At 43.7% G+C, this 26,541-nt stretch overlaps 1 protein-coding gene across 1 annotated transcript in view; it reads right to left on the bottom strand.

Annotated features, from left to right (window-relative positions):
* Positions 1–6,705: 6,705 nt before the first annotated feature.
* man1a2 (mannosidase, alpha, class 1A, member 2) overlaps positions 6,706–26,541 on the bottom strand; it is a gene marked incomplete at both ends in the record, with an annotated part of 97,323 nt that continues 77,487 nt past the window's right edge. Inside the window, 8 exons of the mRNA XM_079216370.1 lie at positions 6,706–6,841; positions 7,926–8,041; positions 10,016–10,188; positions 12,020–12,239; positions 13,212–13,327; positions 21,968–22,061; positions 22,539–22,662; positions 25,360–25,454. Coding sequence (XP_079072496.1) covers positions 6,706–6,841; positions 7,926–8,041; positions 10,016–10,188; positions 12,020–12,239; positions 13,212–13,327; positions 21,968–22,061; positions 22,539–22,662; positions 25,360–25,454 — 1,074 coding nt within the window. The remainder of the gene's footprint in view (positions 6,842–7,925; positions 8,042–10,015; positions 10,189–12,019; positions 12,240–13,211; positions 13,328–21,967; positions 22,062–22,538; positions 22,663–25,359; positions 25,455–26,541) is intronic.

The raw sequence follows: 26,541 nt of genomic DNA on the forward strand, positions 1-26,541 counted from the left end.
AACTCTCTGGACGTTTTGGGAACTTCAAGGTACTAATAGTGGACCACTAAGGATCTGGATTGCTTCGTTAGACTCACAGAGACGTCTTTATTAGTGAAATCCGATGTTGTAAGGGTACTTATGAGGGTTTTTGTGAAACCTTACGGGCAGCGCGAAAAATGGACGGACTGACGGCGAGTCGTTCGAATAGTAAGTTAAGTTCGTAAGTACTTAAAGTTAACGGTTACTTTAATTATGTTTTACACAAGATGTATCTTCTCACAAGGGTTGGGGTATTGCAGAACTTTAAATGAAGCTAAACAACGATGTGGTTGAAATGTGGTGAAAATGAAGGAAACATCAAAGGAAAACTTTCTTTGTTGTTGTTGGGAGGGAGGGGATCAAGCGCTGGGGAGCGTGGGGCTTAAAAGGTTAAGTTAAGGAAAAACATCCTGGTTGAGCTTCAAATGAGTACAAAGTTATGCTTTGAGTTTGCGTTTATGCAACAAAAAACAGTTGAGGCAACAAGACAAACATGAGCTCAAGGCAAGAAAATACAAATGTTGTGTTGAAGCAAGAAAACCACTTAGGAAAAAACCACTTAGGAAAAGCATCACTGTGTAGGCAACAACAACAACACAACAACAACAACACAACAACAACGTGGTGTTGCACAGTCGTGTAAAGTGGTGGTCTGTCGATGATTAATACAAAAAAGGTCATAATTGATTTGGTTTTCGGCCATCAAATGTCTGCGGATTCCTAAATAATTGAACCGTCGCTATACAAACCTCACAAGTGTTAAGACGAACGCTTCAAGCAGAGCAGCAGGAGTCATCAGGTGACCTTCTTTATTATTATTGATTTAAACCCATCATGGCTGCTCGTGTTCAGCGTTTGAGAAGTTTGCCTTATTGGAAATAAAACATATCGAACCTCAAAGTGAAGTTTTGTTTTTATTCCTTTCCTTAAACCTTAAACCTTTCAGGGCGCTCTTCTCGAACGCTTCATGCTTTTAGACACGGGTTCTTTACTTCTCATCTGAACTCAAGTGTTGACTTTTTAAACTTTTAACCTGTAGACACACCGATGACAAATAACAATATTAACATTTGTTGAAGCTGCAGGCGGCACATGAATATATTTTACTCGTGTTTACTAAGTTAAGTGTTGGCTTTGTGCTGACACACACATTATAAAACCCCACACACACACACACACACACACATACGGAACGATCAATATTGTGCTCCCGATACGCGTGAACCTATCAGACGTGAGCGTTTACTGGGATCACGACTTTCCAGTCCGCAGCAGGAAGCACCTGCTCACTTTCCCTCCGACTATCTCACACAAACACACACGGGGCCAGGAACCATCCTCTAAACTAAGGTCTCACACACACACACACACACACACACACACACACACACACACACACACACACACACACACACACACACACACACACACACACACACACACACACACACTAGCTCTGGGAGATGTACAAGCTTAATAATGTGCTTGTTAAACCAATATTAAAATGAAAAGCCGTCAGCAGCGGAGACTCCAGGACGTGCAGTTTAAATCAGGACGCGTTCATACTGGCAGGATTCATCCTAAAACTCCTGTAGTGAAGATTTGAAGAACAATCGTTCTAGAACGTGATCTTCTATTAAAAAGTGCAACACCACCAAACACTTCTATCATCTTGGACCCCGACCCTTTTTTTAATTGCTTATTTTCTAACAACCGACTATGATGCAAACTCTCATAAACTTAATGGCGAGAGAACAATGTATTGATCTAAAGCCAGTTCATTTACAGCTCACCACATGTGGAAAACGGGTTTTTCAAAAAAAATTAAAATGAAATACTCATATTTAAGAGCCACACGCCTCGAATACCATAAAAAGGGTTTAAGAAAAATTTCTAAATGTGCAAAATAATCTTTCACACAGACGAAAACTATAAAAAAAAATTGGCATAAACAATTTAAAAAGTTGATTTAACAATACTTTGCATGGACTTGGAACAGATCCAACTCTGTACAACCCGAGTGGGAACGTTGTGTGGATCCGATGCAGCAGGAGCAGAAAAACACAAACTCTTGTTCTTTAAAACACGTCTGAACTAACCTTTAATCATCTTTATACACGGAGGATCATAAGCATGTTTAAGTGGCTGAATTCACAGTTTTGGTACATTTTTAGGAGCCGTCCTCGGGACCGGACTTTGTTCAATCAGGACAATTTGAAACGAACCAGAAAGACCTGATCATAGATGTAGAAGAAGAAGAAGAAGAAGTGGTCAATGTCACGTCTTTGAAGCCTTAAGGTTGGCATTTTGGTCGTCGCCATCTTGTTTTTTTTTAACCAGTGAACAGGACGCAGTAAACGTTTCTGGTGTCGACCTGTCAATCACCTTGTAGCCCCGCCCCTAAAGCATCCCCTGCTTTATGGTCTGTTTGACTTTAAATTACCATCATTTACCAGAGTCGCCGCCCCCTGGTGGTCAGGAGAGAGAATGCAGCTTTAACACATGAAGCATAGACTTCTATACAACCAGAGGAGTCGCCCCCTGGTGGTCAGGAGAGAGAATGCAGCTTTAACACATGAAGCATAGACTTCTATACAACCAGAGGAGTCGCCCCCTGGTGGTCAGGAGAGAATGCAGCTTTAACACATGAAGCATAGACTTCTATACAACCAGAGGAGTCGCCCCCTGGTGGTGAGGAGAGAGAATGCAGCTTTAACACATGAAGCATAGACTTCTATACAACCAGAGGAGTCGCCCCCTGGTGGTCAGGAGAGAGAATGCAGCTTTAACACATGAAGCATAGACTTCTATACAACCAGAGGAGTCGCCCCCTGGTGGTCAGGAGAGAGAATGCAGCTTTAACACATGAAGCATAGACTTCTATACAACCAGAGGAGTCTGGTCACATAAAACATCACATATTGAGGTTAAAAACAACACGGAATACACTCTTCACTTCTGATCACTTTTCATAACATCTTTATTGAATTTGTGTCTCAGTTTTAAACATATTTACAGATACTTTAATTTTATCATTTTTTTTTTTAGTTCAGTAAAAATACAAATACAGAACACTCAATTTTCAAAATCAACGTTGCTCCCAGCGACTCGACGGCCCAGGTTTTATTCTGGGGAACACCCCCCCCCCCCTAAATAAGATATAGGTGTTGATGATGTCATCGTGATGTCAGAGACCGGAGGATAGAGACTGAGAGCCATGACTGTACTGCAGCGAGAAGATGACACCAGATGGATGATGGAGAGGAAAGTATGGAGGGAATAACGTGAGAATGGGCGTAGAAACGCCGTAAAGAAAAGGGATTAATTCAATATAAACTCAGCTCAACTTTGATTTGAACGTTGGTCTGAAGTTTTGGCCTCAACACTTTAATATTACCTATCAAAATATAACGTCTGCCTCCACCGACATATTTCTGAAAGCAGGTGACAACAATGTAAGGCAGATAATATTTAATGTATTTATTTTTTTATTCTATATTACTATCTAATTCCATGAAAAAAAAAAGTCTCTTTACTTTTCGTCTGTCTTTGAAGCCCAAAATCTATTAATTTCTAATAAAGACGAACATATTTAAAGACAGTTCACGGATATATTGTTTCATTAAGAAAAAAAAAATCATCAAAAGCAGCGGTGTCGTTTTTAGCAAACGTCACTCAAAGGGGAGTTCTTAGCACATTTGTTGCGGACTATTTTCTGAGGTGGATTAATACACAGTTGATGTCTCGTGAGTATTTTGAGTCAAAATTAAGAATATGTGGTGTTTTTAATAGTTTGTGGGCGATGATGGAGCTCTTCGGCTCAGAGGGTTGTTGGTTTTGGTCTTTTCACGAATTACTGACAATAAATGAAGTGATCAGGTTTACAGGCGGGTCCTCTGGCTCTGGAGCTTCTTTTACATCACTAATTTCTTTTAAATGATCTTATTTCCAACATGTGTTATCTTTTCATTGCCTTCTATTATTTATATTTCCATTTAACTCTTATGGTTTTATTTGATCTCACTGCAGTTCTGAAATGTTATTTTATCCCCGTTTCCACCACCTGAAGTCTGGAAGTCGTCGTATAAATAATTTTATCATGAATAAGAAAAAGGAGAGAACATCTCCAGCCTCCTCCTTTAAATCTTTTCTTTCTTTCTTTCGGTCTTCACTTGAGATGAGCAGCGTTTTGAGGATAAAGATCAACGTTGTGAGTCTAAAGCATGGTCAGCTCATTGATACGCTTCATGGGAGTCTGTCGCCGCGAGGCCGTAAACAAAACTGCTGTCTCTCGTTTCTTCTCCATCACTGTCCTGCATCTCTCTCACCTCAGAGGACAGGCAACGTTTGTGCAAACAACAACAACAACAACAACAACAACAACAAGCAAATGACGCGTTACAAAAGACAGAGCAGAGGGCGAGTAAAGAGCACAGTGTCGGTCGGCCAAGGCGTCGCGTCTGACAATAAGGCTTGAAAAGAATAAAACAAACAAACAAACAGAATCTTGCTGGTTTTGTGCAAATCCGACTAAAGAAATTATCTTTTGGAGACGAATCCGGCTGTTCCTCTTCATCCAAACCAGTCGGTTGATATTTAACATTTCAGATTCACGTCACATAGGCAGGCGTATTGATGAGCTCTCACACACACACACACACACACACACACACACACACACACACACACACACACACACACACACACACACACACACACAGCCCATCATTAAGCTTTGCTTCTGCTTTTTGAAAACAAAGTGACCTTTCTGACGGATTTTAACTAAAAGCTTGATGCTGATGCAGGAAGTAGTTTTTACTCTTTACTTTATTTTTATTACAGCGACAACACAAAAGCGTGTTGACTGATAACTCCACCTCTAAGTTGTTGTCAGCGGACTTCCTCCCCTCCGCTGCCAGATCATCTCCTCCTCGCTTCTTTAGATCCGCTTCACTTCTTTTCACTTTTAAAAGAAAAGTCCAATTCTTAAAATGAACGTTTGAGTCGCTACATTTCGGGACTCAAGTTGGGTTCAGACTTTGGGTTGAGAGTCGGTGAAGAAGTTTTAGAGTTTTCTATTAGGAATTACTGAGGTATATTTAAAAAAAAGGCGATATAATGTTGGATAGAATGCGTTACCGGTCATGATTGTTGACTAAACGATCAGGTTTGCAGCTGTCAATGTAATGTCTGGGTCCAAAATAGTTTTGGGATTTAGAGATCATCAACAGCGTGGGCCTTTTGAAATGAAGGGTTTTATACTTGACGACACTAAAGGAAGTCAAAAAGACTCGGCAACGGATTTTAAATGATAAGGAAATTTAAAAAAATGTCCGCATGTTTCACTTCTTCACAGATTTGAGGATTTGGATGATATGGTGTCGGCCTTCAGCAGCTGGACAGCAGCTATCCGCCATCTCCCGTTTTATCTCGAGGCGACAAATAGTTTTGGGATCGAGAAATAATCCAAAACGTGGACATTTAAAAAAAATAAAATAAAAAAAGGGAGTTTGCAAGAAGTGCTTTGTCTTCTCTTAGAGGTCGAGGTCAAAGAGGAGGAGGAGGAGGAGGCGTGAAACATTAACACGATGAAGAGTTCATGCAACTTACAGTTAGAGGAGGTCCGACCGGTGATGATGATGATGATGATGATGAAGATGATGGTCGAAACAGAGCAAAAGTGGGATGGGAGCTCAGCAGGATGACGTCATTTATTCAGCTCAGTGCTACACTTCTGTCTGCCTCCTCCTTCATGAACCTCCTACAAAGTGCACCGATCAATGATTTACAAGGATGAAGGAGGGAACAGGAGAGGAGAAGAAGCAGGGGGGAAACTATTCTTTTTGTCATGATGGAGAGAAGAAACGAGTCGTCTCTTAACTGGAGGAGGAGCTGGAGGAAGAGGAGGAGAGTGAAGAGGAGGAGGCTGCTGTCACCGAGTGGCTACTGCTCCACTTTCTGATAAAGGAGGAGGAGGAGGATGAGGAAGAGGAGGGGACTGCCCTCACAACGGAAGGTCAAAGTTGACAGGAAGTGGAAAGGGGAGGGGCTTCGGTTCCCCGTGTCCCCAGCAGTGATTTGTCCGAAACAGAAACGCGTCATCAAGCTCGCGTCCGTCTGCAGGAGAGAACAAAGTGACAGAAGACACTTCCACCGACGGCGTAATCCTTCACAGAAACCCCAGAATGCACTCCGAGTGCCGCAGCTCCAAGTCTGTACGGGTTTGGTCAAATCTCAAATCAATACTCAGAATAATAATCACAACCCCCCCGCACCCAAAAAAATGTAGATCACGCCTCCTTTCGGAGAGTCGAGTCCTTCAGAGTCAATTCCAGCCGGTCGAGAGAGAAGCCGAGCAGCAACGACTTCCTGGTTGAAGCAGAGAAGACGGAGAGATGGACAGTCAGAGAGTAAAACATAGAAGAAGAACACGGACCCTCTAGTGGAGGCGTCGCCCTCTGGTGGAGGCTCCGCCCTCTAGTGGAGGCTCCGCCCTCCGGCTCCTCCGGTGACGTCTGCAGTCCACAAAGCAGGCGAGTGTCTGTAGAGCTGAATGTAAGTTTATCCAGTGTTGGTGGGTTTTTAACCCTATTTTTGGAGGGTAAGCGGGCGTCCAGGTGGCGCCTCCTGGTGGCGCTGAGGAGAACAGACTCCTCCCCCCGCCCCGCCCCCCCCTCTGTCAGTCTACCGCTGGGCCGGCTCGCTGCCCGGCAGGGTGATGTTGCCCAGGTGGAGGACGGGCAGCGGGTGAGCCTCCGTGTTGAAGACCCAACTCTCAAACGGCATCAGGTCGTCGCTGGAGAACAACAGGTACAGATACCTGGGGGAGGAAGAGGAAGAAGAGGAGGAAGAGGAAGAAGAAGTGAGTGGCCGAGAAAAAGAAAAGAAACTCAAAAACAGGTTTTAACATGAACGGCAAAAGTCACCATGAAAAACTCCATATATACATATACACACACACACACACACACACACACACACACACACACACACACACAATATAGCATGTTTTGTACTCCTGTGGATTAAATACTTCTCATTTTATCCCCTGATGAAGAGTTTGTTATTCCATTGGTTGATTTAATCAAACAGTTTCTCCACAAAGAAACTCACAAAAGCACAACTTTAAATCTGGTGGTTTATGTGCCCATATATAAAAAATAAATAAAAATATTCAACAAAATAAATCCTCCACTAATTAACTAAAAGAGGCCGGCTCCATTACAGCGGATGAAAAACACAATAACTTTCAGATTTAATTGAAAACCTGCTCACTTGGTCTTGGAATCACTTGGAACACACACACACACACACACACACACACACACACACACACACACACACACACACACACACACACACACACACACACACACACACACACACACACACACACACACACACACACACACCCTCTCTGTTTGGTGATAAGTTTGATTGACAGCACACTGAATAATATCTGCACCGCCAGGAGCAGACATCCAAAGCGCTGCCAGCAGGGGGAGCCAGAGAGCCACATTAGAGTCTCCCTCCTCTTCATCCACCAACCAAGACGAAGAGGAGGATGATGATGATGATGATGCAGCCTTTAAAAACACTGAAAATAGTTTGTGTTCAAACAGGAGCGTGCGTTTCTTCTTCTATGGTTTCTGATACTGGATGCTTTTCCTACTTTTAGACTTTAGTGTTCGGAGCTTTTTTTTTGTGAGTAGTTTGACTTTTCATTACCTGTTAAAGAAAGAAACAACGTGTTGACCGACACGCTGCCGCTTTCATCTTCACAAGTTCATCTTATGCTCGTTTATTTTAAATTCATTCTACAAAATATGAGCAAGTAGTTGTTGCAATCACGTTTTTTATGTTTTTAACGTAATGTTTTTATTTAATTCCCGGTCTAAACCTACTTGAGCGTCTCGGCCAGGAAGAAGCTCTGCTGCACGTCGTCGTACGTCGGGTTGGAGGAGTAGACGTCCTTCACCCCGGAGAACCCTCCGCTCACCCGGCAGTACTTATCGATGGCCTGCAGGGGGCGAGGAGAGAGGGAAGGAGGCAAGGAGACAAGGGAGGAGGAAGGTGAGAACACAGGAGAGGAAAAGAACGGAGCGAGTGGCGGGAAATAAAAGGACGAGGAGAAAAGGGAACATTTTAATGAGCTTACAACTTTAATTAATGTCTTTGCGAGCGACAGACTAGAGTCCTGAGGAGAGACACAGGAAGCAGGAGGAAGATTACCAGCAACGCTTCGCCTGCTTTCACTCTTCATCCCCTAAAACGCTCCTTCATCGTCCTCCTGCTTCATACCGGGCGTTTGAATCCCGTGGAACGTCACGTCTGAGTTTCTTTAGGCCTCAAATCCAAAATAAAGACTCACTCTGAGTGTTTGAACTAAATAAAAGTCAGTACGCTTCTTCTAATGTGGGATCGTCTCTTTTACTGTAATTAAAGTGAACGGTGCTAAAAAAATGAAATTATGTATGTTTTCAATGTTACGGTAAAAGTAAAAGTAAATAATTAAACACATTTACCTTTATTTAACTAAAATACCGACCTCATTGTTTATGATCAATAATAAAAAACAAACAGTTGCAGCATCTTAAATCTGCAGAAATAATACAACAATAACAGGGTTCATCTTTCTGTTGAGTTTGAAATGTTATTATAAAAACTTAGCTCGTGCTAAAAGAAATGAAACTACAGATGACCCAATACAAGAATGCAAATGTACTGTGTATGCATATATAAATATATATGTACAGTATGTGTGTGTGAGGACAACAGCCCAAATAAAGAAGTGTCTCACATCACTGCTTTGCAACCAGAGCACAGAGTTTAGCGATGAAGGGAAATCATGTTTTGATCTTCCTGCTCAGAACGTCTCCTCTTCCTAAAACGTCGACTCGAGCCTCAAAGAAAACCGTTTCTTTATATCCAAGAACTTCACCAAAAACTGTACTTTTCATCCTTTCCTGATGCTGAAAATATAAAAACACTGCTTGTTTTATTGTTGGTCCCTTTTTTAAAATCTTTTTCCTTATGACAATAAGCGGTCCTTGAAGCCTCCAAAGCACTGAACTCACGCTATCAACACTCGGCTAAGCCCCGCCCCCACCTTCCAGCTGTCAAGAGCGACGTTACCATGGCGCCCAAACTGTCACCAACGGCACTCCCTGAAGAAACTCTTTTCTTTCTTTTTTTTAATACTAGAGAGGGATTTTCAGAGCTGAAGCCGAGAGGAGGAAACCATGAAGATAGAAGCTAAACCTGGAGAAGAACCTAAGGAACATGTAGATGTGTTTACTGTCCAGCTTTGGAGAACATTAAACGGGAAATCCCCCCAAAATACACCGTAACACAAATAGAACGTCCTCGTGTTCAAACCATCGTCCATTTTCCATTTCGCCTGATCCTGATGACCACGGAAACCGCTGAAGTCGTTTTGCTTTCTCGCGCCAAACTAAACTGAAAAGAAACTGAAGCTAAACTTCATGAATAAAAGAATTAGAGCTCAGGAAACACAGCATTAAAAAGTCATTTATTAAACTGCTCGTCACAATAGCTCACGGTCCTTATTGACTCTATTGTAGGTTGAATTTGTAGCATTAGACTACATTTCCCATAAGCCCCCTCTGTATTTGTTCTCTCTCTTGTATGTGTGCTAATTGAAAATAAGGTAGAAGAAAACGCACCGATTGTGTTTTTGACGTCATCATCCTCACTCATATTCTCTCTCCCTCTTTCTCTCTCCCTCCCTCTTTCTCTCTCTCTCCATCTCTCTCCCTCTCTCTCTCCCTCCCTCCCTTTCTCTCCCTCTCTCCCTCCCATCTCTCCCTCTCACTCTCTCCCTCCCTCTCTCCATCTCCCTCTCATATATTATATTGTATAAAAGCAACACAACATGAATGTGGGCTTCTTTAACTGATGCTGAGGTGTTGATTAGGCTCTTGGTGTTGTTGTTGTTGTTGGTGTTGTTGTTGTTGGTGTTGTTGTTGTTTACCTGCGCCGCCTCCCAGCCCCACTGCCGGTATTTGGGGTCGTGGGTGAACCTCCACATGTACCAGTACGTCTCGATGACCTCCGGCCGCAGGATGTAGTACTTCTCGTTCTGCCGCACGGCCACCGCCTCCAGGCCGCTGTCGAACTTAAAGGCCTCCGGGCCGAGCTTCAGCACTGGGGGGGGGGGGGGGGGGGAGAAGGGGGGAGACAAGTAAAACAAGTGGGGTTGAGGGAGGGAAAAACAAGAAAGATGAAGAATAGAAAAAGAAATTGAGGATGACGAGGAAAGGAAGAGAAGGAAAGAAGAGAAAGATGTAAAAGCAAGAAAGTCAGGAGAGTAAAACAGTAAAACAATGATTACGGGAGGAAAACAGGAGATGATATAAACATCTCTTTCTGATGTGGTGTGTGTGTGTGTGTGTGTGTGTGTGTGTGTGTGTGTGTGTGTGTGTGTGTGTGTGATGAAGCAATACAAATGCTGCTCCTCGTTAATCATTCACTGCATTTTCATCTCTTACAACCACCAATTAAGTGTGACGGCATTACGACTGAGTGGGAGATTACTGAGAAGTTGAAGGAGGTGGTGACAGGACACACACACACACACACACACACACACACACACACACACACACACTCTGATTGAATTCACAGCGCACACAACCGTCCTTCTACCTCACCTGAACTCTTTCACACGCTCCAACTTCCTCCCTCCATCTATCACAATCTCTCTTACGCACTCACACTCTCACTCACTCACTCACTCACTCACTCACTCACTCACACACACACACACACACACACACACACACACACACACACACACACACACACACACACACACATTGATGTAAATGAGTGCTCATTAAGAACTAACAGGGCAATTTTAGACGGACTGACTGTCACTTAACCAGGAAGTTTCCCTCTCTCTCCCTCTTCTTCATCTGTTCTCTCTCTCCCTCTTCTTCATCTGTTCTCTCTCTTCCTCTTCTTCATCTGTTCTCTCTCTCCCTCTTCTTCATCTGTTCTCTCTCTCCCTCTTCTTCATCTGTTCTCTCTCTCCCTCCTCTTCATCTGTTCTCTCTCTCTCTCTCCTCTTCATCTGTTCTCTCTCTCCCTCCTCTTCATCTGTTCTCTCTCTCCTCCTCCTCTTCATCTGTTCCCTCTCTCCTCCTCCTCACTTATAAGACAATACTAATTGTCTTATAATTTATAACACAGATACGGTGAGTGCTTTCAGGTTTAGAATTGTGTTTAAACGAGTGTGTTGTTGTTGTAATACTAATTTAGGCCACACACACACACACACACACACACACACACACACACACACACACACACACACACACACACACACCTGTCCGGTCGTAGGACTCATGGCAGGTGTGTGTGTGTGTGTGTGCGTGTAGGTGTGTGTGTGTGTGTGTGCTACTCCCTCACCTGTCCGGTTGTAGGACTCGTGGCAGGTGTGTGTGTGTGTGTGTGTGTGTGTAGGTGTGTGTGTGTGTGTGTGCTCTCCCCTCACCTGTCCGGTCGTAGGACTCGTGGCAGGTGTGTGTGTGTGTGTGTGTGTAGGTGTGTGTGTGTGTGTGTGTGTGTGCTCTCCCCTCACCTGTCCGGTCGTAGGACTCGTGGCAGGTGTGTGTGTGTGTGTGTGTGTGTGTGTGTGTGTGCTCTCCCCTCACCTGTCCGGTCGTAGGACTCGTGGCAGGTGTGTGTGTGTGTGTGTGTGTGTGTGTGTGTGTGTGCTCTCCCCTCACCTGTCCGGTCGTAGGACTCGTGGCAGGTGTGTGTGTGTGTGTGTGTGTGTGTGTGTGTGTGTGTGTGTGTGTGTGTGTGTGTGCTCTCCCCTCACCTGTCCGGTCGTAGGACTCGTGGCAGGTGTGTGTGTGTGTGTGTGTGTGTGTGTGTGTGTGTGTGCTCTCCCCTCACCTGTCCGGTCGTAGGACTCGTGGCAGGTGTGTGTGTGTGTGTGTGTGTGTGTGTGTGTGTGCTCTCCCCTCACCTGTCCGGTCGTAGGACTCGTGGCAGGTGTGTGCGATCTCCGCCCCCAGCTGCAGGTAGTGTCCGGCCTTGTCGTCGGGCGAGCCGTCGGCCCCCAGCGCGAACATGCCGCCGGCGAAGCAGGCCAGGTGACCCATCTTCCTCTCCAGGTGGCCGTTCTTCCACTCGCCGATGAACGTCAGGCCGCCGTTGGACTTACGAATCAGGTGGCGCTCGATGGCCTGCAGGGGAGTGAGTGAGTGAGTGAGTGAGTGAGTGAGTGAGTGAGTGAGTGAATTTATATGCAGGAAGTGATTGCAGCAGTAACATTTTTGGGTGAGAACGAAGAGAAAAGGTCGACACAGTTTATATTACAGCAGGAACGTGGGTGAAGGTCATGAATGGAATATTAAGTGTGTGTGTGTGTGTGTGTGTGTGTGGGAGTTAAGTCGAGTGCATGAGGGTCAAACAGAAGAAAACAGAATGTTTAAATCCGCCCCCGCAGCCTCCGCTCTCTCTTCATGACGGACGTCTTCACACCTCCCTCTGAATCTTCTCTCGCTTCACGACCACAGAAACAAAAGCACGCCTCTGTTTTCTGACGAATCACAAACCTCCCTTTCCTGAAGGACGTGGGGCAGAGCGGCGGCCATGTTTACATTGAGGTTTTGCAGCGACGAGCTAACTAGCGGGCGGCTGGCTAGTTAGCTCGTTAGCTAGCTTGCTAATTCCACCACGCTTTGATGTAAACACTGGTGGCAGGAAATGAGCCTTTTAGAAATACATAAATATGTGTATGTGCATAAAGAGTATCTATAGTATTATTACTAATATTGTTTCTGTTAGCTATTCTTTTGGTGTATTTGTTATGGTCAACGTAGCCATTAGTACTCCATCCTGTTTATATCTCTGCTATTGTGTTTTTTTATCTATTGATTCATTACTTTATTTGTATATACACATTATTATTATATTATAATTTTGTATTTATTCATATGTATGTATATATGCGTAGCTGCGTAAGCATTTGTGTAAATATAACGTTTTTTTTCTTTTTACTTGAAGGAAACGATAATAATCATAGTTGGAAAAATAAATGCATAACTATATTAGTTTTCTTCATATTATTCACACTGGGTTTAAAAGGAGTGTCTCAGAGGTGACTGGTCAGAAGCTGTGGTAAATAATAATAATAATTTCTGATTGCATTTTACCTCGATGGCGTCATCGTAGGTCTTGCGAGCTTCAGTGTCGGTCTTGTCCGACATGAGCCACGCTTTCAGCAGGTACTCGTAAAAACTGTCCCCAAGTCCTCCAACAGAGGTGTGGTCTGGAGAGAGAGAGGGGGAGAGAGAGAGAGAGAGAGAATTAAAAAAGGGTTAAAAAGAGGAGGAGAGGATAAACAGTGAGAGACGGACGGAGAAGAAAAGTGAATTATTCATTCTTTATTGGCAGAGAGCAACATATGGCATCAGAAGCGTCCATCGAAACCCGGGGTGGTTTTCCTTCCACACACACACACACACACACACACACACACACACACACACACACACACACACACACTGTATTGGCAGCGTTTCTCTCTCCTCCCTTTGTTTACTGTTTCCCTGATGCGCTCACATTTCCATGTCCAGGTTTACACAGCTTTCATGGCCGTACACAGAGAGGCCGGGGCGCCGCCAGAGAAATAATCTGTTTCCTCCAGAGGAGCTTTCAGCCACTTTGGTCCATTTCACTGACCCATAAACTATGCTTTTATAATATACACGCAAAGTAAAGTGTGCATTTAGGATTAGTTTGACTTGATGTTCATTTGTTTTTGTGAATGACAGCGAAATCATTGCAATAGTACAAAGAGTTTTTTGTTGGTTGTACAGTTTTTCAAAGTTACTTTAAACTGAAGAAATAAAACTAATTCTCCTCTTAGTACATAGAAGCACTCAGATCATTTACGGAAGTAGCGATATCTAATATCAGTGGAGAAATAATCTCTTGCAAGTAAAAGTCGTGCAAAAGTACAAAAACTACAAAAGTATCAGCGTTAAAAATTAATTACCAAAAGCAAAAGTACTCATTATGCAGGTGACTCCTCTGGTTGTATAGAAGTATATGCTTCATGTGTTAAAGCTGCATTCTCTCTCCTGACCACCAGGGGGCGACTCCTCTGGTTGTATAGAAGTATATGCTTCATGTGTTAAAGCTACATTCTCTCCTGACCACCAGGGGGCGACTCCTCTGGTTGTATAGAAGTATATGCTTCATGTGTTAAAGCTGCATTCTCTCTCCTGACCACCAGGGGGTGACTCCTCTGATTGTATAGAAGTCTATATAAATGACTCTACTTCTCTTGATGTATTCCCTCAGTAAACATTGTAAACATGAGTTTATGTCTCAATCTCTAGTTTCAAGTCTTCTTCAATACAGCATGATGTTCATTTAGTACATTATGGTCATGTAGAGTCAAACAGACCATAAAGCAGCTTTAGGGCGGGGCTACAAGGTGATTGACAGGTCGTTACCACGGCGTGGCAGGACATTGAGAGGCAGATTGGTACATATTTACTCCCATTTTGGAAACAAAATGAGTAGAAATTCTCTTGAACTTGTTCTGTAAATGAGTAAATTTGGAGGAATGACATCATTTATTATCGGTTAGCCAATCAGAGAGAGCCTCGTGTAATTATGACGGCAATATCAAACCTGTTCTTTAAAGTCATTCGAGCTCTCCACATGTTTTATGCAGAGTGCTCATGCAGCACTAAAGCACTTTATTTGGCAGTTTAACATGTGCAAAAAATAAAACGTAGAATTAAAAACATAATTCCCGTTTCAATAACGCCTCCCTCCTCTGAATGTGACGCTCTTCTCTCCTGAAACAAGCAGCAGACCTGCTTCACGCCAAAATATCTAACTTTGATACTTATACGCAGATATATTCAGTACATGTTTTACAGAGGTGTCGTCACGTGACGGTTGGTCTCAGACGAGTCAATCGTGGCTTCATAGTTGAACTGAGGAGATCTGAATGTTATGCATTTTACAGAATCTGGTTATTTTAAACGGTTTATTCGGGGGCGACATTTAAAATGTCAAATTCCGTCACACATGTTGTGTTCAAGGACCGTCGGAAAGATGAAAATGTGACGATGACAGTTTTTACAGCTTCTGGCTGCGATGAATAAAGACATGAGTTAAAGAAAAGTGGAATTATGCGTTTTATTTCGTGGACTTTGTGTGTTTTTGCACAGATACTTTGTGTTTGTGTTGCTCTTGTTGGGCTGAACATTGAAGCGCGTGCATTTTGATTTTATATACAACATTAAAAACACCTGGCACCTCTCACCAAATAACACAAATGAACGTCTGAAGCTCGTTTAAAATTAAAAACGTGAACTTGCTTGAGCAAACTTTGGAGATGACTCTGATGATACTGTAGATAATAGTGGAAAAAGTTAATTAGCATTTTCCTTGAGGACGGATTTGGATCGGAAGTCAATACTCGTCTGTTGGTGCACAGAATAATTAATTCATGAGCAGCAGAGAAGATGAAAACTATAATACAGTCGGATTATTTCACTGCAACATCAGGATTCAACAGCCTTTGAAATGTGAGACTCTTCTTCCTACAAACGAGCTTTACATTGAAATAAACTTGTTTATCGCTGTGACCGACGTCGTCGTTGTTTTTTAGTTTTTTGACAGTAGAATATGTGAAAGCACATCTGAGGATCGGCACATGAAAGACAGGACCAGGAACGTCACAGGGAGGACGACGCCAAACAAGAAGAGAGAGGAATCTGAGCTCAGGTCAGAGAGGAGGCGGCGCTGCATACAGCTCCAGCTGACCTTTGACCCAGAGAGGAGGCGGCGCTGCATACAGCTCCAGCTGACCTTTGACCCAGAGAGGAGGCGGCGCTGCATACAGCTCCAGCTGACCTTTGACCCAGAGAGGAGGCGGCGCTGCATACAGCTCCAGCTGACCTTTGACCCAGAGAGGAGGTCCATGTTGGGGTCAGGGAGTTCTGGCTGCTCTTTTTTATTTTTCTACAACCTTTTCTGTGTTTCACAATCACCTCTCACACGCTTTCAACTTAGCGCCCACACACACACACACACATATATATACACACACACACACACACAGCTCAACTCTTCTACCTCTCCATCAGCTTTGCCGATCAAAAGGGATCCGGGTGCTGAGGAGGCGGCTTCTCACACTCACTCACACACACACACACACACACACACACACACACACACACACACACACACACACACACACACACACACACACACAGGTCAAGAGCACTGAGGTTGTACGGATACTTTCTAAATGAGTATCGATGCGGTCCAGAATTAATGGATCTGCTATCAGTTCTTTATTCGTCCTGGAGAGAGACGTCCTCGTCTCTCTCTCTCTCTCTCTCTCTCTCTCTCTCTCTCTCCCTCCCTCTCTCTCTCTCCCTACCTCTCTCTCCCTCTCTCTCCTTGTCTCTTTGTCTCTCTCTCTCTCCCTCCCTCCCTCTCTCTCTCTCTCTCCCTCCCTCCCTCCCCCTCTCTCTCTCCCTCTCTCCCTACCTCTCTCTCCTTGTCTCTCTCTCTCTCTCTCCTTGTCTCTTTGTCTTTCTCTCTCTCTCTCTCTCCCTCCCTCTCCCTCTCTCTCTCTCCCTCTCTCTTTGTCTCTCTCCCTCTCTCTCTCTCTCTCTCCCTCTCTCTCTCCACCTGTCTCTCCCCCTCTCTCTCTCTCTCCCCCTCTCTCTCTCTCTCCCTCTCTCTCTCTCTCCACCCCTCTCTGTCTCTCTCTTCTTTTGTTGCTGGTCAGAAAAAATGCTGATTATTTTTCTTGGATGTCTTTTTCTTTCTCTCACAAAATAACCCCAAATAGCCGATAGAGTATCGCTGAGGAACCGATGAGCAGAAACAATGAATACAAGTATCAATACAACCCGACCAGGTCGGCCATCTTTAGTCTGTTTAAGAGACGCACAGATGATCGGCGACGTCGTTTAAAGTGAAACCACAAGTAAAAAATGACTTTGGCCTTAAACGTACTTCACAGACTGAATGTGAAACTAGAACTTCATGCATCTGGAAGTCACGAGTCACATTCTATCTGCTCAGCAACGACCACTTCCTTTACTTTATGGACGTCCTGATGAAGAAAGGAGTGTTTGACAGGCTGTCGTGAGCAGGTGAAGAAGAGGAGTGGGTGGTGTGTGTGGGAAGAGGAGTGTGTGGTAATAAGGCTGTCAGTCACAGCAGGATCTCATTAAGACAGAGGAGCTCAGCCTCATTAGTCTGGCTTAACTACTGTCTACACACCTACATACACGCACAACACGACACGACACACACACACACACACACACACACACACACACACACACACCCCTAATATTAACGTAGGAGCATCCCTGTGTCATAGATGTTGTGTATTGTTGATTATGTTGTCGTGAGGTTCGTCTCCCTGTAGTTTGAAGCCTCTTGTGGCTGAAATAAGTATTACAACAACAAACTAAACGAAAACCTGCAAGACCACGTCTCAGTTTGACTTTATCATACTATATTATTATATATTTATTAGATGCTTTGTTGTGTCGCAGTAGAAATGTAAGATAGAAAGAACGTTTGGGAGAAAAGAGCAGAATATCAATTATTGTTGTATTTTCTCTGATCGTTATCTGTTATCATTGTGTCTGAATCAGAAAAATGCTCCATTCATAATCCTGAATATCCGATATAACAATATAAAATGTGGATTATTGACCTCTTTGGAATAACGCTGGGATGTTAGTGTGCGTGTAAATGTCCGGCCCACTGGAGGAAGACGGCGGTGCAGAAGAATGTGATGCATTGCAATGTTCTTTATTTCATAACGGTTCATAACGGTTTATTAAAGTTCCAGCGGGCGACTTCAGCCCAGAGCGGGAAGACGGACTCCGTCTTTAACGCGCAAAATAAATGAAAAGAAACACATTTTCATCCATTTTCTCGCGCCGTAATAAACCGAGACTCCTTCACCGAGGTTTGGACCAAACCCCGACACACACACACACACACACACACACTCTCCCACACACTCTCCCACACACACACACACACACACCTGTCATCCCCTCCTGCAGCCGGCTAACCATCCATCTGTTAATGTTCTCATGCTCTCATCGATCAGCCCGCCTTCCATCCGTCTCTGCGCGTCCGCGTCGCATCTCAGACGGCCCAGAATGCATCAGTCAGCCCGCCGAGCCACCGATCCGTCCACTAATGGGGGCGCTCCATTTACCCACCCCGTCCCTGAGCGCCCTCCATTTGTTTCGTCGACAAGCGAGACGAACAAACAAATAAACGACAAAGAAAACACAGGTTCCGTCTTGCGGAGCTCGACAACATCAGTATCTGGTGTCGTTTCTTCCTCATTCAGACTGGTGTGAAGTTCATCATTTCCCGGGAACGACAATATATTACATTTAAAAACGGCTTTCATGTTTTAATTTCCTCTCACGGAACCCGAGCGGACGGTCGTATCGGAGCAACGGGGAGAAGAGAAAACCCAAAGCGCTCAGTTTGAAAAGGGAATATTTAAACATCCACGTTGTTTTAATATTCTGTTGGTAATAAACCATGAATCCTACACGTCATCCAGCGGGTTAGACCTGTTTTAAAATGCCCTCTCAGGTTCAGAACCCAACTGAAATGTGGAAAAACAAACAAAAAGGAATATTTAATACTCCCTGCTGAGGAAAGAAATGCAAACACTCAGAGAGGAAAGAGAGCAAAGCATTATGGGAGAAGTGGAAACGTGGAGTAAATGTTTGGGGATGAACGTCGGGATCTCAAAGGTTTTATTTGTAACACACTTTGATTATGTGGAAGATTAATGATAATATAGCATATAGGTAAACAAAGATAGAATTGCAGAAGTAAATGAATAAATAAAAGGTCTTATTGGTTTTAAAATCTTAACTGCAACATGTAAATATGTAGAAATGGAAGAACGAAAGCCGGCAGAGAGACGGTGAAGAAAAACTGCGTTTAGAGCTGAAGATGTTTTCACACCTGACTCGTGAATTAAAGGTTTACTTCAGCAAAACAAAAACCTTTCCAGGGTTTTACTTTGTTTGTGGAGTTTCAATCAAGTGTTTTACGACGAGTGAAAGAAGAAAACACTTTAATAAGCATGTACAATTGTTTACTTTCTTGACATGTGAGTTTTTATTATTATTTGTTCACTAGACAAAAAAGAGAGATTGTGGAACGTCATGAACTCTAACTTTATATTTTTACTTAATATAATTTTACTTACGGTTCAACTACCTGTTTACATCTCTGTATATAATATGTATTACTTCTCATTACGTATATACATCTACATCCCTGTTTAAATAGGTTTACTTTTTTGCAACAAATATACATTATTCTATGTTAAACATGTTTTTCATCCCTATATTCTGACAGCTACATGCATTAATTTCTTTTTACACACTACACTTATATTCATCTATATCAAGCCAACGACTGTTTGTCATCATCTATCTTTCATACTTCTATTTCACTTCATATACTTTGCATTTTTGTACTTTCTTTATTGTTTAATTCTCTTAAATTTTATACGCTCTATTGTTCTGTTTTGTTGTATATATTGAGTATTTTTCATATCTAATATTGTCTATGTAATTTTGCTTGCTGCTGCCATAAGCAAATTTAACCTACCGCCCTTTCTACCGATCGATCGACCAATCGACCTACCAACTACCCTCCCTACTAACTACCCTACCAACTACCCTACCAACTACCCTCCCTACCAACTACCCTACCAACTACCCTCCCTACCAACTACCCTCCCTACCAACTACCCTCCCTACCAACTAACCTACCAACTAACCTACCAACGACCCTCCCTACCAACTACCCTACCAACCACCCTCCCTACCAACTACCCTACCAACTACCCTCCCTACCAACTACCCTACCAACTACCCTCCCTACCAACTAACCTACCAACTACCCTCCCTACCAACTACCCTACCAACTACCCTCCCTACCAACTACCCTACCAACTACCCTCCCTACCAACTAACCTACCAACTACCCTCCCTACCAACTAACCTACCAACTACCCTCCCTACCAACTAACCTACCAACTACCCTCCCTACTAACTAACCTACTAACTAACCTACCAACTACCCTCCCTACCAACTAACCTACCAACTACCCTCCATACTAACTACCCTCCCTACCAACTAACCTACCAACTACCCTCCCTATCAACTAACCTCCCAACCAACTAACCTACCAACTACCCTTCCTACCAACTACCCTCCCTACCAACTACCCTCCCTACCAACTAACCTCCCAACTACCCTCCCTACCAACTAACCTCCCAACCAACTAACCTACCAACTACCCTCCCTACCAACTAACCTACCAACTACCCTCCATACTAACTACCCTCCCTACCAACTAACCTACCAACTACCCTCTCTATCAACTAACCTCCCAACCAACTAACCTACCAACTACCCTCCCTATCAACTAACCTCCCAACCAACTAACCTACCAACTACCCTTCCTACCAACTACCCTCCCAACCAACTAACCTACCAACTACCCTCCATACCAACTACCTTCCCTACCAACTAACCTCCCTACCAACCTACCTCCCTACCTCCCTACCAACTACCCTCCCTATCAACTAACCTCCCAACCAACTAACCTACCAACTACCCTCCCTACCAACTACCCTCCCTACCAACTAACCTCCCAACCAACTAACCTACCAACCAACTACCCTCCCTACCAACTACCCTCCCTACCAACTAACCTACCAACTAACCTCCCTACCAACTAACCTCCCTACCTACCTACCTCCCTACCTCCCTCCCTACCAACTAACCTCCCTCCCTACCTCCCTACATACCTCCCTACCAACTAACCTACCTCCCTACCAACTAACCTCCCTACCAACTAACCTACCTCCCTACCAACTAACCTACCTCCCTACCTACCTCCATACCTCCCTACATACCTCCCTACCTACATACATACCCCCCTACCTACCTCCATACCTCCCTACATACCTACCTCCATACCTACCTCCCTCCCTACCCACCAACCGACCCACCTACCTACCTACCTACCGACCTACCCAACTACCTACCTACCTCCCTACCTACCTACCTCCCGACCCACCTACCTACCTACCTACTGACCGACCTACCCACCCAACTACCTCCCTACCTACCTACCTACCTACCCACCCAACTACCTACCTACCTACCTCCTTACCACCCACCTCCCTACCTACCTACCCACCCAACTACCTACCTACCTACCTCCTTACCACCCACCTCCCTACCTACCTACCCACCCAACTACCTACCTACCTACCTACCTCCTTACCACCCACCTTCCTACCTACCTCCTTACCTCCTTACCACCCACCTTCCTACCTACCTCCCTACCCACCTTCCTACCCACCTTCCTCCCTACCTGCCCACCTTCCTACCCAGAGGGAACGAGGACGTCTTGACTTTTGTTTCGGTCTCTTTTAAATCATTGTGACCACGATGGAGCCGTTTGTTTGTCCCGCCGAAGGGGAAACACTGAATAATCGTCGGTGTCGCTCCATCAGCTTTAATTACACACTTGTCGTAAGTGACTTGAACCAGCAATGACAGTTTTCGGGGCCAGAAGAGTTTTTAACTGCACGTCTAACTTCACTCAGCGATCTGTTAATTCCTCCGGGCAAACCGCCAGAATGAAATCAGAGCGCCGGGAAGAGTTCGCTCCCTTCTTTTATCTTCTTCTACTCGCTTCAATTTGTTCTCGTTAAAGACGATCCATGCTGTCGCTCCGTGGAGTCGCACTTCTGAGGACACGTCTCTCAATCCGGCTGCTTGGAAATCAATAATCTCTCCCTACACGTGATGATGTAAAGCGGCTGCTTTGGGCTCCAGAGGTACTCACGTTGGCCCCAGCGACCCGTCCGAGGGTTCAGGTAGTTCGGGTACAGCCCGTTGGGTCGGTCCATTTTGGCGAGCAGCTTCCGGATGTGCATCACCTGACAATCAACACCAGAGACGAGGGTTTTAATCCAAACGGGGAATATTCATGTGGGAAAGAAGATGATTACAGTCGTTATCAAGTCTGTTTCTGGACATTTCTGTAATTGTTGTCTTTTCATACAATTTTCTTCGTTTTTATGACATTTTATCTCTTAAAAGTACAAGATAAGTGGAAGCAGCCCCCATTTATACAACAAAAATGAAAGAAACAAATGAACGTTTCCATTTATTTGGCTGAAATACAGCTATATTTAAAAAATATAACAAAGTAGAGAAAGCATTTGTTCGACACGGCTCTTCTTCTAGTTCATGGTACTTTGTTTTGGTACCACTTCGGGTCGAGGCTCCAGAGAGAACCAGAAGGTGGAGCTTTTATTCTCTGGAGACAGATTTTAAATCTCTGCCACGAAATACAGGAAAGCACCTGGTGCCAAAAAGTGGATGCAGTAAAACCAGTTGAATCCCAGCGGTACCTTCTGGTAGTAGGCCGGGTTCCCCGTCAGGTAGGTGAGGTGGACGAACTCCATGTGGAGAGTCCCGAACTCAGCCAGGATGCTGCTGCCCGCCGACGCCCAGCCCCAGTTACGCCCCACGCCGCTGGAGGAGGAGAGCAAATAAAGACTTTTATAACTCTACACACACCATATAAAAGAATAACAATGTTTTTACGGGGCTCATAGAACAAAATGACCACATTGTGTCTGCGGACGTCTCATAACAAACTCCTTCCAGCTGTCGAGACCCGAAATAAAGTCTGTGGAGAAAACCCTTCATAATAACCATCATTAATACACTGACAACTGTTTTAAGAAATAATTAGCAAAACAGCTTTAATATTAAGGTTCAGATAATTGTAAAAAACTAATTATTTTATATAAATAATAAAATAATTATAGCAATACTAATAATTAGTTTGCAATACAAATGCTAATTTCACTGTCTGCTATCAGTCAAATAAATATTAAATAAAGTTTGCCATTTATTAGCGATGGTTATTATGAAGTGCTAACAAAGATAAAGAATTCCACAAATACGAGCTTCTAAAAAGGATTAAAACCATTTAAAAGAAGACATCTTGAATGCAACTTGAATTCATCTGTGGTTTGATTTTCTAATAAATGATGTTCAGAAAACGAAATAATGAAATTACAGTATATATATACATAATATTATATATGGATATACATGGATATTTCCACTGCAGGACTCCATCTTCATCACCGGTTCAGCGTTTGTCTCATTTTACAGGAGGCGTCTGCAACCGCTTACATTTTACATGAGTGCATGTACCATTAATGGGATGCTACTCGAGTGTGTGTGAGTGAGAGTGTGTGTGTGTAATTATTCCTGTGGGTGTTTGAGTTTGCTTGAACGTGTGTAGCTGCGTTTTGTGCGTTTGTCTGTTGGGCGATTGAGACAAAACGTTAAGCGCCGGCTCTCTAATGAATTTGAAACGCACATCCTCAACAACGCAATGCACAGGAAAGGATGCTGAACACACACACACACACACACACATTTGCAGCTATTCAAAACTCCTCGTCAGGCTGAAGGCGAGTGCAGCCCCGTTGGGAGTCGCGTTGCGTAATACCGGTGGCAGAGCAGTGGGTCAAACCCATTGAGAGGAGGAACACCTGCGTGGGAACGTTCAGTCTTTCACCAAAAGACTTTTCCGGATGGATTTGTTGCAGCAGGAAAATCAGATGAAGCTCATAAGCGTATTCGCTGAGGGACTTTGAGTGTCGACTACTAACCTCAATGTGTAGCAACAGAAGAGCGGTGAAGCACACTTTGTGTTTAGGACATTTCAATACGCAGAAAGGGAGGAGAGAAGGAGTGAAACTAAATCTATCTACATTTTAAGGTACTTGTACTTTACTTAGTAAAGTAGTTATGCGCTAAAAATAATATAAAGTTGAAGTACTTAAGTTATGCTACTTCCACGACAATTTGGAAGCCAATATTGTACTTTTTAATCCACTACATTTATTTTTGATAGATTTAGTTAAGAAAATATAAATCAACTATACATTCCTATACATTATAATACCTTCATTTTATATAGCGCTTTTCTCAAAGTACTCAAAGATGCTTAGAATTATTAAATCATGATGTATTATAATATATTAAGTTACAAAGCTATAAAGAAAGCATCCCATCATTTAACAGATGCGACATTAAACACATCCAATAATATAATATTTTAATCTGAAATGGGCCACTTTCACTCTTGATACTGATACTTTTTACTCAAGTACATTTGTTTTGACTTCTAACAGAGTATAGTTACACAGTATTAGTAGTAAAGATCGTAATACTTCCTCTACCACTGGTCTACTTGTCCTTCCGCCAGTTGTTGTCTTCATTTCCAGTATGAATACGCTGACGTATGAAAAAAAGTCTGTTTTTTACATGTTGTTTTTGGGACAAACACTCATTTATTTCACGGGGGAGATTCAAGTCGAGCTGCTGTCGGTCGTGATTTAGTTTCAAAGCGGCTGAAATACTGGATCTAAAGATCCTTCATGGATTATAGGAGCTGTTGCATTGACTCAAGTTTCTTTGTGCAATCAACACTTGAATCGTTGAATGATAAGGTCGTACTAAATGTAAACCGTACTTTGATGTTTCATTTTCACCTCTTTACTTAAGATTTCATAAACCTCTTTTTTTTTCTTTTTTTATAATAAAACGTAGCAAAACACCGGCAGCGAGGAAGATCTTGGCAAGATAATACTGAGAATAATCATTTGAATGTTTGAATTGACACCAAACACCATTACTGAGCTTGTTTACCAGATATCTAACGGAGGCTGATCTAAAGAACCAGAACGTGCATCTTTGGGTTGAAGGGAAAAACAACAGAGATGGAAATGATATCGACTCTTTCAGCCAATAAAGAAAATTCACAAACCGTTACTGATGGGTTCAGGATCCACTCAAACTAATCGCTCCCGAATGTAAACCATTTAAATACTGGACTAAAAGATCGTAAACATATTTTAGGAGCTTTTGCAGGGAATTGGCCGACTGACGTCATCGCACACAAAGAACAATGGTGAGAAGTTAACATATAAAGTAAATAGCAATAGTGAATGTAATGTTGTGTTTCAGATATACGACAGAATGCGTCGCTGTCCATCTATAAATGAGTCAAGTTTCTCTGCTGGAGGTGTAGCCTAGTTTACCCAAAATGGCCGCAAAACATCTACAAATAAAAGTTTACATTTTGATAATTCATAGTGAGACATTGTGTCAATGGATTAGACAAGTTTGAGAGTGATGGTCGCTGACCTCTTGAGGTTGACCATGGCCCAGGGGATCCCTGTGGGCGTGTTGAAGGCAGGAAGCAGCTTCTCTGCCAGCTGGACGGCCTTCAGCTTGAACACCTGGAGAGAAGAAACAAAAAGGCGAGGGTTAACTCTGAGTTTGGTCCACGTTCACTTGGAAGTGTTCCGCGGTCCATCAACCTTCCCTGCTTCATATTCTGCTCACCGCTGACGGGTACGAGCATTAAAACAACTGCCAACCAGCAAAACAAATGCCGGGATGGAGGCGAGTGAGACGTCAGGAGACAAACGATCGCTAAGTGATGGCCTCGGCTTGTCGGAGCCGAACAGATTTATGGTGGAGACGGCAGACTAATGTGTGCGAACACCTTCTCTTTCACGCTGAGCCGCAGTCGCCTGAAATGTTACTGCATCTCGAGAAGAAACGCTCGGAGTTCAAACCCCAGCGACTGAGCAGCGTGAGACGCCAGAGCTTCTACAATCGGACCGTCTAATTCAGACGGAGCGATGGAAGGAAGCGGACATGTGTTCGGTTTGAGATTACACAGCTTCTGGCACCCGCCAGACACATGAAGGCTCAGCAGAATATCTGCTGCCCTTGTTCTTTTCTCAATGTGCCAATCAGAGAGATGAAGAGAAACCCACGTAGTGTTGCTGCACACCAGCAGGATGCCGAAAGACGTTTCTGTGGACGCCGGGAAAACTGCTCAGAAGACAAACAAGAGGCGAAGATTCATTTATCTTAAAGAGCCAAGGGATAACTTCCCTCATAGCGTTTATAAGACGTATCAGTCCTGACGCCGCTGTCGAAAGACAACCTTTGTTTTGATTATAAACCAGATGGTTTCGGCTGCTACGGTTAGCATTAGTTAGCATAGCCAGCATTAGGAACATGGCTAACGCTAGCTAATGCTGAGCGCCTCCTTGTAGCTCCTGGTTGGTGTTTATGGCAACATGGCCGATCCAAAGCAAGAAACAACCGTGAAGTCCCAATTTAAACAAGACATTGCATTGTCCGTGCTACAATACACACGTTAGAAACCTTCTGCGTGCTACGATACACGCTAGAAACGTTCTGCGTGCTACGATACATGTTAGAAACGTTCTGCGTGCTACGATACATGTTAGACACTTTCTGCGTGCTACGATACACGCTAGACACTTTCTGCGTGCTACGATACACGCT

Source organism: Taurulus bubalis, assembly GCF_910589615.1.
Source record: "Taurulus bubalis genome assembly, chromosome: 1".
Taxonomy (NCBI): Eukaryota; Metazoa; Chordata; class Actinopteri; order Perciformes; family Cottidae; genus Taurulus; species Taurulus bubalis.